The sequence below is a fragment of the Tachypleus tridentatus genome, chromosome 1 (genome assembly GCF_004210375.1).
Source record: "Tachypleus tridentatus isolate NWPU-2018 chromosome 1, ASM421037v1, whole genome shotgun sequence".
Taxonomy (NCBI): Eukaryota; Metazoa; Arthropoda; class Merostomata; order Xiphosura; family Limulidae; genus Tachypleus; species Tachypleus tridentatus.
In genome coordinates, this window is record NC_134825.1 from 70,580,633 (window position 1) to 70,596,457 (window position 15,825).

The following is a 15,825-nucleotide window of genomic DNA, read 5'->3' on the forward strand; positions in this document are numbered from 1 at the left end:
ACACCATCATTTATATATATGTCTATTTGTTTTAATCTGCATCATAGTTGTTAGCTTTTTATGCTGGTTCCATTCAGTGACAGCAATTAGTAAACTGATAGTTTTAGGTTGATCAGCTAAAGTAATCTTTCATGTATACATATGAAGGCACTAGTTTAAAAAAAAATTAGTTTCTTGTTAAATTGTACTCTTGTAAGCACTTAATGCTAACAGAAGACTTCTTTGCCTTGCAAGTAAATGCTAAAAAAAAACAGAATATGCTGTTGAACAAGATACTGACTACAAAATATACTTAATGAGCTGAGATGTACGTAAATAGGTTTGGAAGTAGCTACACTTGATACTTTGTAACAGCTAAGGTTTAAGAAATAAAAACGTGTGTATGTTTATTAAATAGTTATAAATAAATATTTTGTGTTTAAGGTATATAGGCTAAATGTGGAGGCAGCAATATTGGCAAAGAAGGCATGTAAAGAAGTTGCAGCTGCTACAGGTATGTATTATATGCTTTATCTTTGTGTACTGTCAATGTTAATGAAAGCATAGGTAGATAAGTCAACTATAAGGTGGTTTGCTTTAGTTTTTATCCAGAAGAATGAAATATTTCCCAGTACATAGGTGAATGTACTCTAGTATATATTATGAAACACACACACACACATCTTATCAAGTAAAAAAGTAACTTTAGCTCTCCAATGTTTCACAAAGTAAAGTAGAATCTTGAATTTTGGTGCTGTTTTCAAGGGCCTTTTATATATATATATATGTGTGTGTATACACATTGGAACCAGTAGCTATAAATTGTTAAGAAAATTCAACTTACCATAAGTGTTCTGGTATGTACATCGATAATTATTACCTTATAGGATTTTCAATGATTACATCTGTTCAATGCATTATTTTTCCTTACAGTATTTTGTTAAGATAATTGAATACAAATAAAATTAGCCTGGGTAGTTCATTGTCAAGTTAATAGTTTCTACAAAGTGATATTAATTTTAAATAATTAAAAAACAATATATAATTTTGTAATATTTCACTTGGTGATATGTGTTTGTCATTGCTTAATATATTTTAGTAATATTCTCAATAAGTAGAACTAATTATTGAGGATTTACTACTGGCTTTTCATAGGCAATGTACAGAATAATTGCAATAAAAGCTAGTTATTTACATGAGTAGGCTTATGTTAAATATTTGGTCAACAGAACTTCTGTGTTTTATAAAGAAATGATAGAAGTTATAACTAATAAATAATCATGTAATATAGAGGTCATCATGATTTTTTTTCCTAGAGATAATAAAACATATATAAGCATAAAATGATTCATATTATTTAAGTATTTTCATACTGAATTTTTTTACACTGTTATTAAATAAATGTTACAATATTTAGACTGTGATGTATATAATTAATAGAATCACTTTTGTTATGTGTAATTGTAATACAGAACATTTCTGTGAATACTTAAAGATAATTTATTAATTTATTTACTTTAGGTGTTCCAAGGTTTGTTGCGGGGTCACTAGGCCCAACAAACAAAACATTATCTATATCACCATCTGTAGAACACCCAGAATACAGAAATATAAGTAAGTCTATTCATCCTACATGATATTTGTACAGTGAGCATCTATTGTGTTTAACTTTCTGGCCACTTTGTAAAAGTTAATTATTACAGGAACTTTGTAACAAACTTTAATCATATTTTATGGGGTTTATTTTGTAAAATTTAAATGTTGTTAAAACATTTCTCATTGTTTTTAAAACCAAAGTGTGTACCTACAGAAGGATTGTATCATTTTTAATAGCTAAAAGTGTCAAATGATAATTAAAAAATATACATCATAGATAAATAAATGTTTGTGTATTACTTGAACTGATATATTAATGTTTTCATTAATGTGTGAATATGTTTTAATATTGGTGTTTTACAAAACCTGAGATGCTCAATTTGTCTTAAATGTTTAAGAAGTTAAAATGAAAGATATTATTGGTTCCCCATTCTATATTAAAATCATCCTTTTGATGTGCTGAAGATTTTTGTTAACAGATCAAAGTGATATCCTTGAACAAGCATCAAAGTGATGAATGAAGATCTTTTAAAATCTCAAATTTAATTTATCACTGTAATTACTTCCATTGCACTTAAACATTTATTGAAAGTTTCAAACAATCATGATATTATAACCCATTAAAAGAAAAAATGATATTTCATAAGATTACTTGACATTTATAAACACAATGTTTTTTGTACATTACTGTAAAAGAAATGTTTAATGTATAAAAGTCTATACAGATGTTTTTATTATGGTGTTTTAAAAATATTTTGTGCATTAAAGTTATTGCATGCAGTAGATGTTTTAAGTTTTGTATGCTTTTACTGAATCAATGTGAAAACATTAAATAAAATTTTTTTCAATTCAAATAATCAGTAATAGGCAAAGGTAGATGTACAACAATCATAATAGGTAAAATTAAGTCAATATAAACTATAAGTGTGAAAGTTGTTGATGTTACAGTTAATTGTGTACACATTTACTGTAAGATTGTAGCAACATGTCATTTGTATCATGGTTTGTAGTGTATAATGTGTGTTGCACAAGCTACACATCTGGTGGTTTACATAAATAATACTAATCTCTGAAATATTTTAAAGTGTGAAATATAATTTACCCTACTAATGAATTTACAGTCAATTTAGAGGAGGCATTTAATATTTTACCATTACCTTGAATGTTGACTTTGCCCACACACGCTTTTCATTTCAGATGTTTATGTGTTAGAAAAATTAACCTCAGGAAGAAGTGAAGTTTTTGAGATATTACACCTTGTTTCTTTTCTTTCTTTTCTTTTTTTTGTAAATATAAATATTTCAACGGTCCCTTGCTTGTTTTGTACATAGATGTCATTTTTAAGAAAGACTGGAGAATTAATGGAAATTTATTTGTCTTTTAGATTTCGATGAGCTCGTAGCAGCCTATATGGAACAAGCAAGAGGTTTGATTGATGGAGGAGTTGATGTTCTGTTGGTAGAAACAGTGTTTGATACGGCTAATGCTAAGGTATAAAGGAAGATTTGAGGCTTCATATTAAACAAACTGCACGTATAAAAATGTCTAGTATATATTTGTTTTGTGTGTTAATAGTAGAAAGTGCCTAAAAGGTTATTTGTTCTAGTGGTTGTTTGTGAAAATTAAAGTATTTTTAACAAGTAGTTTAATCTGTGGTAAATAACATTTAAACAGAAAATTTCCTAAATGGGGCATATGAATTTCTTACGAATATTTTTTTCTTTATTTGGACAGGCTGCATTGTTTGCCATTCAGAGTCTTTATGATGATGGCTATGAAGCTCTACCAATTTTTGTAAGTATTAACGTTGTTCTATGTGTGTATATACTTGTCTTTACATAATTTTTTTTTTTCTGAAGGAAGTTTTTTACATTTTTGTTTAAGATATTAGAAGGAGGCACAAAGATTTCAGAGTAATGGGTTTCTTTGCTGAATGCTTGTTTAATTGATTAAAACAACCAATTTGAACAGTGCAGTTGTGTACTTTAGATTTTTTATTGTTTCAGAAATTGCATTTTTATTGCAGTTGATTTTGTGTAGATTTGCTAACAAATGTGCTTATAAACAGTTTATAGTTTTTGTGAAAAATTTTGTTAAACATTTCAAATAGTTCACATTTTATTTTTCACACCAAACTGCTGATCCAAACCAGTATACAGTAGAAAATGATTTTTTATATTGGCAAATGCTGTACATGATAAATGTTTATTTTAATTAAAATGCATTACATATGTGACATATATTACTACCATTTCTAAAACAAAGTTGTTTTGTATTTAACTATCATAATAAAAACTTCTTTATCTTCATTTAATATAAATATTTTATCTTAAACTGTTGTTTTTAAAGGAAAATACACCATTTAGGTAAAGAAATTATCTACATTTTTTACACACTGTTTCAGAGAATTTAATTTAATTATTTTATGTTTTACTGAAAAAAATGTATCAATCTCAAACAAAGAGTTAGGTACTTACAAGGTTATTTTCAATATTTCTTCAGAAATACTAAATGAAATAAAATAATCATCAGTGCATAACCTGGGCTTTAAATTTTTACAAAAATTTATTTGATGTATGGAACATCTTTTGTTACACTGAAAACTGATTTTTATCAATAGCTAATGCATTTGTTAAAGAAAAATGAGTTGGCTCTTGTTCATAAACATTTTGAACATTTGGCATAATATAAATTATATAAACATTTTATCATAACTGAGTTATAAAGAAATGAGAATTATCTTTTACCTGTATAATTGCATAGTGAAGATAAAAACAAGTTAGTTTCAAGGAAATTTATGTTTAAAGTGGGTGTTATTTTCATTTTATTTTTCATGCACAACCTTCTGTATAAAGTATATGACAATTGTTTTTCATAAATTCTCCAGGTGTCAGGCACTATAGTGGATAAAAGTGGACGAACACTTTCAGGACAGACTGGTGAGGCATTTATTATCAGTATATCACATGCTGACCCATTATGGTGAGATATTTTTTGTTGAAGATCTTTGTTATTGCCCTTATTTTAAATGTCTATGTACATGTATGTGTATGCTTTTAGTTTATTTTGTGGTAGAAAAAGTGTTTATTTTTTTTTTCAAGAAATGGATATAAGTTTAAAAGAGCTAAGATTGTTGCAGTGCATACACAAAAAATGGCCAGTAATTAGCTTTTTATGACAGATTTATAAACATAATAAGGCATACAAAAATAATAGGTTTTGTCTTGCTCACTTCATGAACTTATAAAGGTATTACTGCTTTGAAGAGAAAAGAAAACAATAAATTTTGAGTATTTTTAGCAGTTTCTTCAGTATACCATATGTTTTAAATATTTAAAATCACACTTTTAGTACCAGACTGCATAATCTCTGGAATATTTTGTTATTGATGTCAAATCTGAATAACTTACAAACTTTTGTTTTGAGTCAATCAGGAACAGCTTTCCTGAACTGAACTTTTTTTCATCAATTTGTAATTAGTCACACTTGCAGATTGAACTTGTAGAGGAATGGGCTTGCCCTTTCAGCTGTGGTAGCATTATAATGTGATGGTCAATCCCATTCTTCCTTGATAAAGAGTAGTCCAAAAATTGGTAGTTGATGGTGTTTTCTAACTGTTTTTATTCTAGTCTATCACTTCAAAATTAGAGGCAGCTTATGTAGATACCCCTCAAATGTCTTTGTGCAATAATTCAACATTTAAGTCTTTCATTTCCAAAGAAGTAAAAAAACAAAAAAAAAAAAACTTTAGTTTGCATGCAATGTTGCACTACGTAATAAACTATGTTTTTTGTTTTTTTATTTTTTTGCATTAAATAGCATAGGATTAAATTGTGCTCTTGGAGCTGCTGAAATGAGACCATTTATTGAAACCATTAGCAAGAATACTTCTGCCTATATAATTTGCTACCCAAATGCAGGTAAGTATCTTGAATGAACCACATTGAAATCTTATTCAGCATTTTGCATTTTTGGTTTTATTGTAAATAAAATATTATATTGTATCACAGAATGGCTGGTATGGGTATTAACACTTATTGATAAGGAGAGAACAACGTTTTGACCTTCCTAGGTTATCTTATAAATCTTAGATTTCTGTTGTTGTAAAAAACATATTTTACATTTTTCTAAAGCAGTAATAACATCTTAATTTAACTAAATATGCACATTCATCTCCTATTTGTGTAAAAAAAAGAAAAATATTTTATACTTTATACAAGTAGATGTAACTATGTGTATAAGGTAGCAGACTAGCCACTAATGTTACTAGGAAATCTTTTAATGGACCATTTCCAAAATGCCAAAAATAAGGCTTAATGATAGTATTAATAATTATAAATTAACAATTATCACTAGATCATCAACATTGCAAGCCTTCCTTCTTATCTCAGCATGACTTGGGCTGCTGACCTTAATTAGGTGTTAGCTGTTCACTAGGTGATATTCTGGAGGCCAGTAAAGGTGTCAATTTGACCCTTCATATGTATGTGTGTAGATATATATTAATATGTCTGTGTATGTGTATTCTGCTGTAAGTACATTTATCTTGGTTAAGTCTCATTCACACTTATCACATAAAATCTATTAAATATACTTTCCATAATTTTGCATTTTAATTAACACATGGGCTGAGTAAAAAATCCTTCCTGCACTTTAGTACATCATTATGATGATAAAAAATATACTTGTATATATAAAGTAAGTTAAAAGACATTGACTTCATTGATGTCTATTAATCATCTGATGTAACTAATTATGGAAAAAAACATTGCCCTTTAATTATTATATACTTGTTAATAATACCTTGTACATAAATAAAAAAATTCAAATTCACAATAAAAATATATGTATGCATGTGCACGCACGCACACACACACATTTATTCTAAAACAGTTACTACAAGTAATAAGTAAAGTTTTTAAGTTCTTAGTTTTATAATGTTTAAAAGTTAGAAATTTTATTTAAAGTTTGGAAAATTTTGAAGGAATTGATATTTTTTTTCACTAAAATGAATCACACTAACAAAATAATTAGGTTTAGTTTTAAACAGTTGCACCAGTAAACTTCTTTCACTTACTTTTAGACTTTCAAAACACCCATTTTTAAAAGATTTCAAATTCTCATTAATTGTCATTAACTTCTGATGAAAGCAAACTATATTCATATTTCAGGACTGAAAGTTATTCCTGTAATTAATACACTGTTCTCATGAGGATTGTAATTCATTGAATTTTTTTTTTTAAATCTGAATTGATAGTTGTAAACCCAACAGTATCTTGTGAGTTTTGCCCAACTTAGTTAGATCATCCTGGTAACAGTTTGTGTCCAGCTTCTTTGAGTTAGAGTTTTTTTTAAATAAATAATTTACGAAGTGTTTATAAAAAACCTTTCTGTCAATGGATTTTATTCCCAAATTGGCATATGTGTGCTCCCACGAAGAAACTTTACATGTATTTACCTTGCTTTCAGGTTTACCTAACACTTTTGGTGAATATGATGAGACACCAGATGAAATGGCTGAGCACCTGCAGGTAAGAAGCAAGGATAGTTCACCCTTAAAACTAGAGTTTGTGATTGATCATGATGTTTTTTTTGTTGGGTTTTTTTATCTTAACTTACCTTTCACAAAGTAAACCAAATGCTGAGAAATTTAATGATTAATCCCAGTTCAATTTATACAATTTTATTTTGTTTTATTTAATATTTCATCAGTGAAGTAGAAATTATAATTAATGTTCAAGGTAATATTTCCATCATTAAATAAATCATTTGTAAACAGAAGTATTTTATGCAGTCACAGTGAATTACATATCTGCTAAAACAATACCTGATAAGAATATTTAACTAAGTACTTTACTGTTAAATGCCAGTGGAAACAGCTTGCTGATGAAATAATGATAGCTTAATGCGACAGCACCAAGTGATGTTTGGAGCAATGCACAAATGGATTAATATAAAGAAGTACACAATATTGGAAATACTTAATAAAAATCTGTTATTGTTTTTTATGTAAAAGCTTAAAATAACTGCTAAATAGATAACCATAGTTAAATAAAAACATAGTTCTGTTTTTTATTTGTACATTTAGACAGTTAATGGTTTGAAAACAAATGTGCTTTTTCTTGTAATTTGTATTGGACAAACACTAATGTTAGACATGGGTACTTACAAGTGTTACACAAAATTGATTAAAAAAAAATAAAATTGACAGTATTGCTAGATATCTACAGATGAAGAACTTTGCTAGCCATTAATACATGTGAACTATTTTTACGATAGAGCAAAATCCACTGATTGTGTTCTGGAGACATTTTTCTGTAATCACTGTATATTATACCTGCTATATACTGAAAAACTGCTACTTTTGTAGCAATACAGATGTATCTAGTTTATTTTAGGTAGAAAAATTAATGTTCTGTTATAATTTTTTGGATAAAAAAAATATGAGTGTATTAATAATTAATCCAAATTCATTTTCACTTTCATTTTTATTTTCCCTTTTGCAAGATAACTATACTTATGTATTAATTTTTCCTGTTGAGGGATAGCTATATATTTGTTTTTGTTTTTCCTGTTGTGAAAGTAGATAAGGAATTGCCTACATTAATAATTTTAATAATATATTTTTTATAAATCTGGAAATTTAATTCCTGTGTGTGTGTGTGTGTGTGTGTGTTGAGAGTTTAATTTTGTAGAAATGTTAGGGTGATTTCATTTCTACTCTAAGAAATCTAAGGATAACTTCCTTCCCACATCTGGCTATAGAGAGTGAAAGGCAAAAGAAGCTAAGATGTTGTGGGTGTAAACACTTAGTTTTTACCCTTATATTTTATTTTCAACAGTGGGTGACTATATTACCACATTGTTTGGATTTTTTCTTAAAGGTGGGATATCCCCAATGCATTTGGGAGTGACTACTGACATTATCTGCTGTAACAATAATTTGATAACATGGGCTGATAACTGCAATGTGATATTTAATTCATTATTGTTTTATAGAGTTGACTCAATCACATATTAACAATTCATGTAATCAATAGTTTGAGAGATTTTTAGGCATTTTTGTATGTTTATGTATACACATAGTCTTTTGCACATTCGGGATTGGTAAATATTGTTGGTGGCTGCTGTGGGACCACTCCACAACACATTCGGGCAATTGCTGAAGTAATGAAGAACTACAGACCTAGGATTCCACTTGAATCACTTCATAAGGATCACCTACTGTTATCAGGTATTGTAGTTATATGCCATATGCTTTTATTCCTATAAAATATTATATCAACTTTTACCAGATGTTATCCAGCTTTGTTCTATTTAAATACTTTTAGAAAGTGTCATCTTCCATAATTAAGAATAATAACGTTTGTGTGAAAATTAATCTTTTAGTACACAAGTCCAGTGATGAAGTTGTGTGAAATTTATCCTTTTGTTTGTGGCTTGTATAAATCTGCCTAACACCTCATGTGCAAATGTTTGCAAATTTTTGTGGCAGACTAATCAAAATGTTGCGTGCAAAATGTTTATGTCGTATAATGTCAACTGCAGTTGCCTATGCTGACATCATAGTTTAGTGCAAACTTTCATATATCAATTTTAAATACAAAGGGTTATCCTTTTATACCTTGCTCTATATATAGTTACATTTGTCCTCACAACTACTGCTGGATAATATTTTTTTTACTCGGATAGTTATATTTGCCCAAAGAGATAGTTTTTTCTTGTCAACAAATAAGTTGTATATATGTGTGCACATCTTACTTTCTTATTTCAATGATGACAAAATATTGTTACTGTGAAATACTTTCTGTATTGGTTGTTTTTGTATAATGTGTTTAACCATTTTGGGTGTAAGAATTCTTGCCATTGTATTGTTTTATGTTTAAATACAAACATACAAATGATAATAATATTTAGTATTAGATGCTCTATCTTTTACCATCTTTTGTGTGAGTGGAGGCAAGTTACATCATTTACGAGCTAATTAAAATTTTCTAAGGATTAGTGTTGTGTGAGGTTAATTGTCCATTTGGCTCTTTAACCCTTTCGGTGCAGTTGGCGACCTCGGCAGACTTGAAGGCTCAGCACGGCAGGCAACCTTCCTTTATTCCTGTTATTCTTATGTATTGAATTTAACATATATAGTATTGAATACAATCACTGAATATTTTAGGGACTTTTGTTGAGTTATTGCTGAGCTACCATGCTTTTAGTACCGATACCGTAATTAGTTATTAGTAATTAGTATACTCAGCACCATGCCAAACATTAAAAGTTGTTATTCAGCACCAAAAGGGTTAATGAGAATTCTTGCTAGGAATAAATGCAACTTGAAGGTATTGGTTACAAGCCTAATTTTATTTTTCAACTTTTGCTAAGATTTATTTGTACTCAACTTTTAGATTTTTAATGTCATATTATATGCACAAGCTTTTGTTTTGAACTTTCCTGCTTGCATCTGTTGCATCACTGATTAGCTTGATGGAATAACAATAGAAAGGTTTACTAAACTGTGAAATCTGAACCAGAGCAGATAGTTTATGTATTCCAATAGTTATATGATGTTACTGGAAATAGTGAAAGTTATTTATATTTTTGTAACTCTTCACTTTATTCTTGCAATTGTTTCTGATTTTAATATTAATCCTTTACTCTTTAAATGTAGCATTTATAGTGCTGTCATTTAAGTAGTTATATAAAGTGTAATAATTTCAGGTCTTGAACCAGCAGTTATTGATAGTGGCAGACTCTTTGTAAACATTGGAGAGAGATGTAATGTTGCAGGTTCAAAACATTTTGCCAGACTGGTTGGAGAAGACAGATACCAGGTACATGCAAAACATTAATTAAATGTGTTAAACTATACAAATTAGTTTAGTTTAGCCTTATGTGCATGGGTTAGGTAGGGTAAAAGTGTATATGTTACAACCTTTCATAATTAGTTACATTGAAAACTCAATAAAATGATTATTTTATCACTGTATTGGTATAAACTTGGTGTTCAAATGCTATTTATAATTCATATTTTAATATAATTTAAAATTTAATTTTTTTCTTATTTGAAATATCCATTAAGAACCAAGGAGTGTTTTTATACTGCAATTTGATATATCTTTTTTGAAACAAATTTCCATTTGTTAACTGATAAACTTTTAAGTGAAATACGGCATTCCCAAATCTCCATACTAGCTGATACTAAAGAATATACACACTGGGAGTAAATTCAATATATATGTCAATAAAGCCACATTCTTAGTGTCTATAATTAAGCAATTGCCAACCTTTTATGCTTCTACTATTGCATTTTTATGTTTAGTTTTCAGCTGAGATATGAATAATTTCAAATACCATTTTGGTAGGGATGGTTGAAGCATTATGATAATAAGCAGTAGTCTGAGCAGACAGGAATGCTTTGGAAAAAGCACATATGGGCATAATATTGTACTTGGTTTGCTGCACAATATCTTCCAAGGTTGTTATAGACTGTTACTACCTCTGCATGTCATTTGAAAACTTCCACGATTTTTGTGCTTGGCTCTTGATGTGCTGATGGATTTCAGTCACCTTACCACATCATGTCACTTTTCTCTGTCTCAACATTAAATACCTTCACTTTTTGTTTATTAAAAAATGTTTAAAACATATCAATTCATATTATGACAAAAATGGATTGGGTAGTTGTAGTTTGTTTGTTTTTTTCAACAAAACTGTTCCCAACTGGCTCATGAGGGGCCTGTTAAAAAAAGGAAATAAGTAAATTCCTAATCTTTACTTCTCTGTACCACATGATATCTCTGCTTTGTATTATCTGTTTTAAATTTTCTCTTATCCTTTTTATGAGTTTCAGAAATCAGAATGTCCACCAGTTAAAAACACCAATTATAGATATTGACAGACCATAGTTAAAATTAGAATTTACCACCTCCTGTATTTTCTGAAATATCAATAAGGTTGTTAAACCCAACATAGAATTCCCCAATGCTTCAAGGTTTTTAATTTACTTATCTACTCACATTTACCTTTCATTGGTACATGTTTATTGCCAAAAAATGCTATTTAGTGAGCTATGTGATAATGACATTTTTATATTAAATTATTTTGGCACGAGGTGTCATTTCCCAAACAGTGTTACTGAGTGAAGACTAAAGTTATTGCTCCAGTGAGTAATGGAATTTTTTAAACCTTTTCTATTGGCCAGTTAGCAATACAATAATAAAATTAAATGAAAGAAATTGGGAAAGGTATGAGACCTACAGCTTTGAAAATAAAAAATTGTAATTGCCTGTTATAATCTCCAGTCATTCTAGTAAAGTATGGTAGAAAAAAATAATGGCTATGTGTAATGTTTTACTGCAAAAGAACTTCTGATATTCATTTAAGAGGTTTTAGAGGTAATTCAAATGCAATATAAAATCTTTAAGGTGAAAGAAAAAAATCTTTTATATAAATCACCATGCACTCATATAAGTCGGTCTGAGTCAAACTGACTCAGTAACTTTACAGACAAATTTTTAGTTGAAATATTTTAGTCCAAAATTTTGATTTTTTTGTGTGTAACACACTTGTAATGTCTACTGAAAGTTTTAAACATCTTGTGAAAACACATTTAGTAGATTTGGAATTATGTTAAACATTAATTCCCCGATATTGCATCAGTCCATTGGACCTACCCTATGCTCATAGGGTTAATCTGATCGAAAATAAAATTAACCTTTGTTTTAAGTTTTATATTCTTTCTGTACAATGGCTGTGTGCTGTAGTTATAGAAAAAACTAATAAAAAATATAGTTGGCATTGATATGTTATTTAATTTACAGAGAATTATAATTTAGGTATGAAAGTGAAGACTGTTAATGGTAAAAAGATTTTATTGAGTACATAGAATTCATTTCTAATATGCAAGTTGTTTTTTACCAGTTTTTTTTTTAAATGTTATGACTTAATTGTGTTTATAACTGTGTGGTGAAGATGGATTGTCTGTAGTTCAAAATGTTTAAAATAATACGTTTTAACAACCATCTTCATCTTCTTTAAAGAAAGTTGTCTGTTTTTATCTATATCTTCATAAAGTACTACAGGGACAACTAAATGTGGGCTTTGAATTAAATAACTGATTTTTAATTTTAATGATATTTGAGTCTTTACAGAAAATATATTTATAAAACATTGATTTATCTCTAAGTTATTGTTTTTAAAATAATTTCTTGTAACCATATGTGTAACTTGTACTTTACAAAACTTTTTTTAAAAAAATAATAGCAAATATTTTACCTTTATTTCCTAGGATGCCTTAGAAATTGCCAAAATCCAGGTAGAATCTGGGGCTCAAATTCTTGACATTAACATGGATGAAGGAATGTTAGATGGAGAAAGAGCAATGATGAAATTTCTAAATCTAATTGCTACAGAACCAGATATAAGCAAGGTATTTATTTATAGTTTTCATATATTAATTTACTGTTTGTTTTAGAATATGTTAGAAATAAAGAAAACATAATATTGATAAGTTGCATATAATTGATATGATAAAGCTCATTCCAAGATGTAAAACTCTAATAATATTTGTATTTGATGAAGTTGTATACTGTATGTTACAAATGTTAAAATGTGCCTGAAAGGAGTATACTGAAAATGTCTGTTAAAAGCTGAGAGGAGAATGACATTCTCAAATCCTCTAGTTGGTTAATGTCATAATGGCTTTATCATTCCTTTGTTTGATAGGTTCCCCTGTGTATTGATTCCTCTAATTTTAGAGTAATAGAAGCAGGCTTAAAATGCACTCAAGGAAAATGCATTATCAACTCAATCAGCTTGAAGGAAGGGGAAGAAGACTTTTTACAGAAAGCTCGGATCATTAAGAAATATGGAGCAGCCGTTGTGGTTATGGCATTTGATGAAATTGGACAAGTGAGGTTAAAGATTAACTTTATTTATCATCAAAAACAGTTTCTTCAAATTAAAAGTTGTGTTAACTCAGCATAATTATACATGAAATATTTATTTTAAAAACAGTATGTTTAATTTTCGTGTTAAATCATTGTTATGTATTTGAACTACAACAGCAGTTCTAGTAAAATGTAAAAGTTTTCATACAACACTATACAGATGTATGTTATAAACAAGATTAATGCTAAATACCTGAGCTTCCAACAAATAAGAATTTTTATTAATTGTAACAGAACTGTGTTACTTGATAAAAACTACATCAAATTCAGTTATTTTTTTTCTTTTGATACAGAACTTTGACTTTTTTTTATAGTATTGGATTTGAGTTACAAGATTTACAAACATTTAGTTACTTGATTGAGGATTAACCTTAATTTTCTTTTAACAGGCAGCTGATGATAACAGAAAAGTAGAGATCTGTACCCGTTCTTACAATCTTCTTATAGAAAAAGTTAGGTTTAATCCAAATGATATTATTTTTGATCCAAACATCCTTACTATAGCAACAGGAATGGAAGAACACAACACCTATGGTATTGATTATATTAATGCAACGAAAAGAATAAAGGTAAAGAAAACAGTGTTTTTGTGTAAAACATAATATTAGAGTGAGAAAGAAAATAGTCTGTGTTTGATGGGAGGTGAATGTGGATTTGTAACTTATGAAATTAGGAACATTTGTGTCCTATTTAATATAGTTTTATAATAATAACCCTGAGTTTTAAGTAATTTTTTTATGTAAAATGTGTGTAAGTAATTTAAAACAAAATAATTTACATTGAACATTAGCTTTATAATCTTAATAGCAGGAATTATTCTGATATTTTTAACACATCATTGTCAGGATTTTTATATATTTTGCTACTTGCTAGGTAACATTAATATATATAAAATAAGGCCCAACATGGTCAGGTGGTTAAGGCACTAAAATCATAATCTGAGGGTTACAGGTTCAAATTTCTGTCACACCAAACTTGTTGCGCTTTTACTCATGGGGGTGTTATAATGTTCAGTCAACTCCACTATTCATTGATAAAAGAATAACCCAAGAGTTGGCTGTGAGTGATGATGACTAGATGCTTTCCCTCTAGTCTTACACTGCTAAATTAGTAATGGCTAGTGCAAATAGCCCTCATGTGGCTTTGTGTGAAATTCAAAAACAAACAAAATATAAAATATAACTGTCGTATCAAAATGTGTAAATGTCCAGAAAATTCAGCATACATTAATACAATCCTAAGGATAGCACAAGCCATTGAAGATGTGAAAAGGCATATACATGATCATATTATTTACTCTTAAAACTACACTATCAAAATCGTATTTTCATGAAGCAACACTGCAATAAGCTGTATGAAGTATTTTGGGCAATCATCTGGAAGTAGCATCTAAAGTATTTCAGATGTTGTACTGAACACATACAGATGGAATACCAGTTTGTGTGATAGTGAATAAACAGAGATGAGAAATGGCTATTGTTTCTACTTTTCATAAATGCTTAACAATGATTTTGATATAAGTGAATTTCTATATGAAAAACTAAAGGCATTTCTTTTATTATAAGAGTACTCTTCCTGGAGCAAGAGTCAGTGGTGGTGTTTCTAATCTCTCTTTTTCCTTCCGTGGAATGGAGAAAATTCGGGAAGCAATGCATAGCGTTTTTCTTTATCATGCTATCAAGGTAATTTTGTTGAGATGTTAAAATTTGTATTAATTTGTGAAAAAAAATCCAAAATTGAGCATAAGTTAAATATTATATGTTCCATGTTTTTTAAAAATAATATTATTGTAACATGCACTAAGATTCAAATGTATTTAGCTGTTTTCTAATATTTTGTACAGTGTTACCAAAACATAATAACACTGTGTATTTTAGTTAAAATTACTTCAAGAAAAACAGGGATAAAAGAAAATATAAAGGTTATTTCATATGGGCCCATTTTTGAAGAAGTGTTATTACAATACATAATACAAAAATAATTTGTTATTTAGGCTGGGATGGACATGGGTATTGTAAATGCGGGAAAGCTCCCACTTTATGATGATATTGAATCTGATCTACTTCAATTGTGTGAGAATCTACTGTGGAACAGAGATCCCCAAGGTACTGAGAAACTTCTTGAATATGCACAGGTAAGTGAAGTTTTTGACCTGCAAGATGACGTTTTGTTCATTGATGGTAATGATTAAATTAATAAACAAGAAGTAAAACAGTAAGACCTGAAGACAAAAGGCAGAAGACTTTTGAAATGTTGTCCTCTACACTTGTTTCCACAACAGGCAGTTGCTGTCCCTTCTACAAAG

General features: G+C 28.8%; 1 protein-coding gene across 1 annotated transcript in view; it reads left to right on the forward strand.

The window, feature by feature from the left end:
• The window catches only part of LOC143251713 (methionine synthase-like), a 60,825-nt gene that overhangs the window by 14,696 nt on the left and 30,304 nt on the right, over positions 1-15,825 (forward strand). The window contains exons 5-18 of the mRNA XM_076502959.1: positions 424-493; positions 1,501-1,593; positions 2,960-3,066; positions 3,310-3,369; positions 4,463-4,557; positions 5,395-5,495; positions 7,045-7,106; positions 8,662-8,809; positions 10,291-10,403; positions 12,860-13,000; positions 13,297-13,482; positions 13,910-14,089; positions 15,086-15,202; positions 15,514-15,654. Of these exons, the coding sequence (XP_076359074.1) occupies positions 424-493; positions 1,501-1,593; positions 2,960-3,066; positions 3,310-3,369; positions 4,463-4,557; positions 5,395-5,495; positions 7,045-7,106; positions 8,662-8,809; positions 10,291-10,403; positions 12,860-13,000; positions 13,297-13,482; positions 13,910-14,089; positions 15,086-15,202; positions 15,514-15,654 (1,614 nt within the window). The remainder of the gene's footprint in view (positions 1-423; positions 494-1,500; positions 1,594-2,959; positions 3,067-3,309; positions 3,370-4,462; positions 4,558-5,394; positions 5,496-7,044; positions 7,107-8,661; positions 8,810-10,290; positions 10,404-12,859; positions 13,001-13,296; positions 13,483-13,909; positions 14,090-15,085; positions 15,203-15,513; positions 15,655-15,825) is intronic.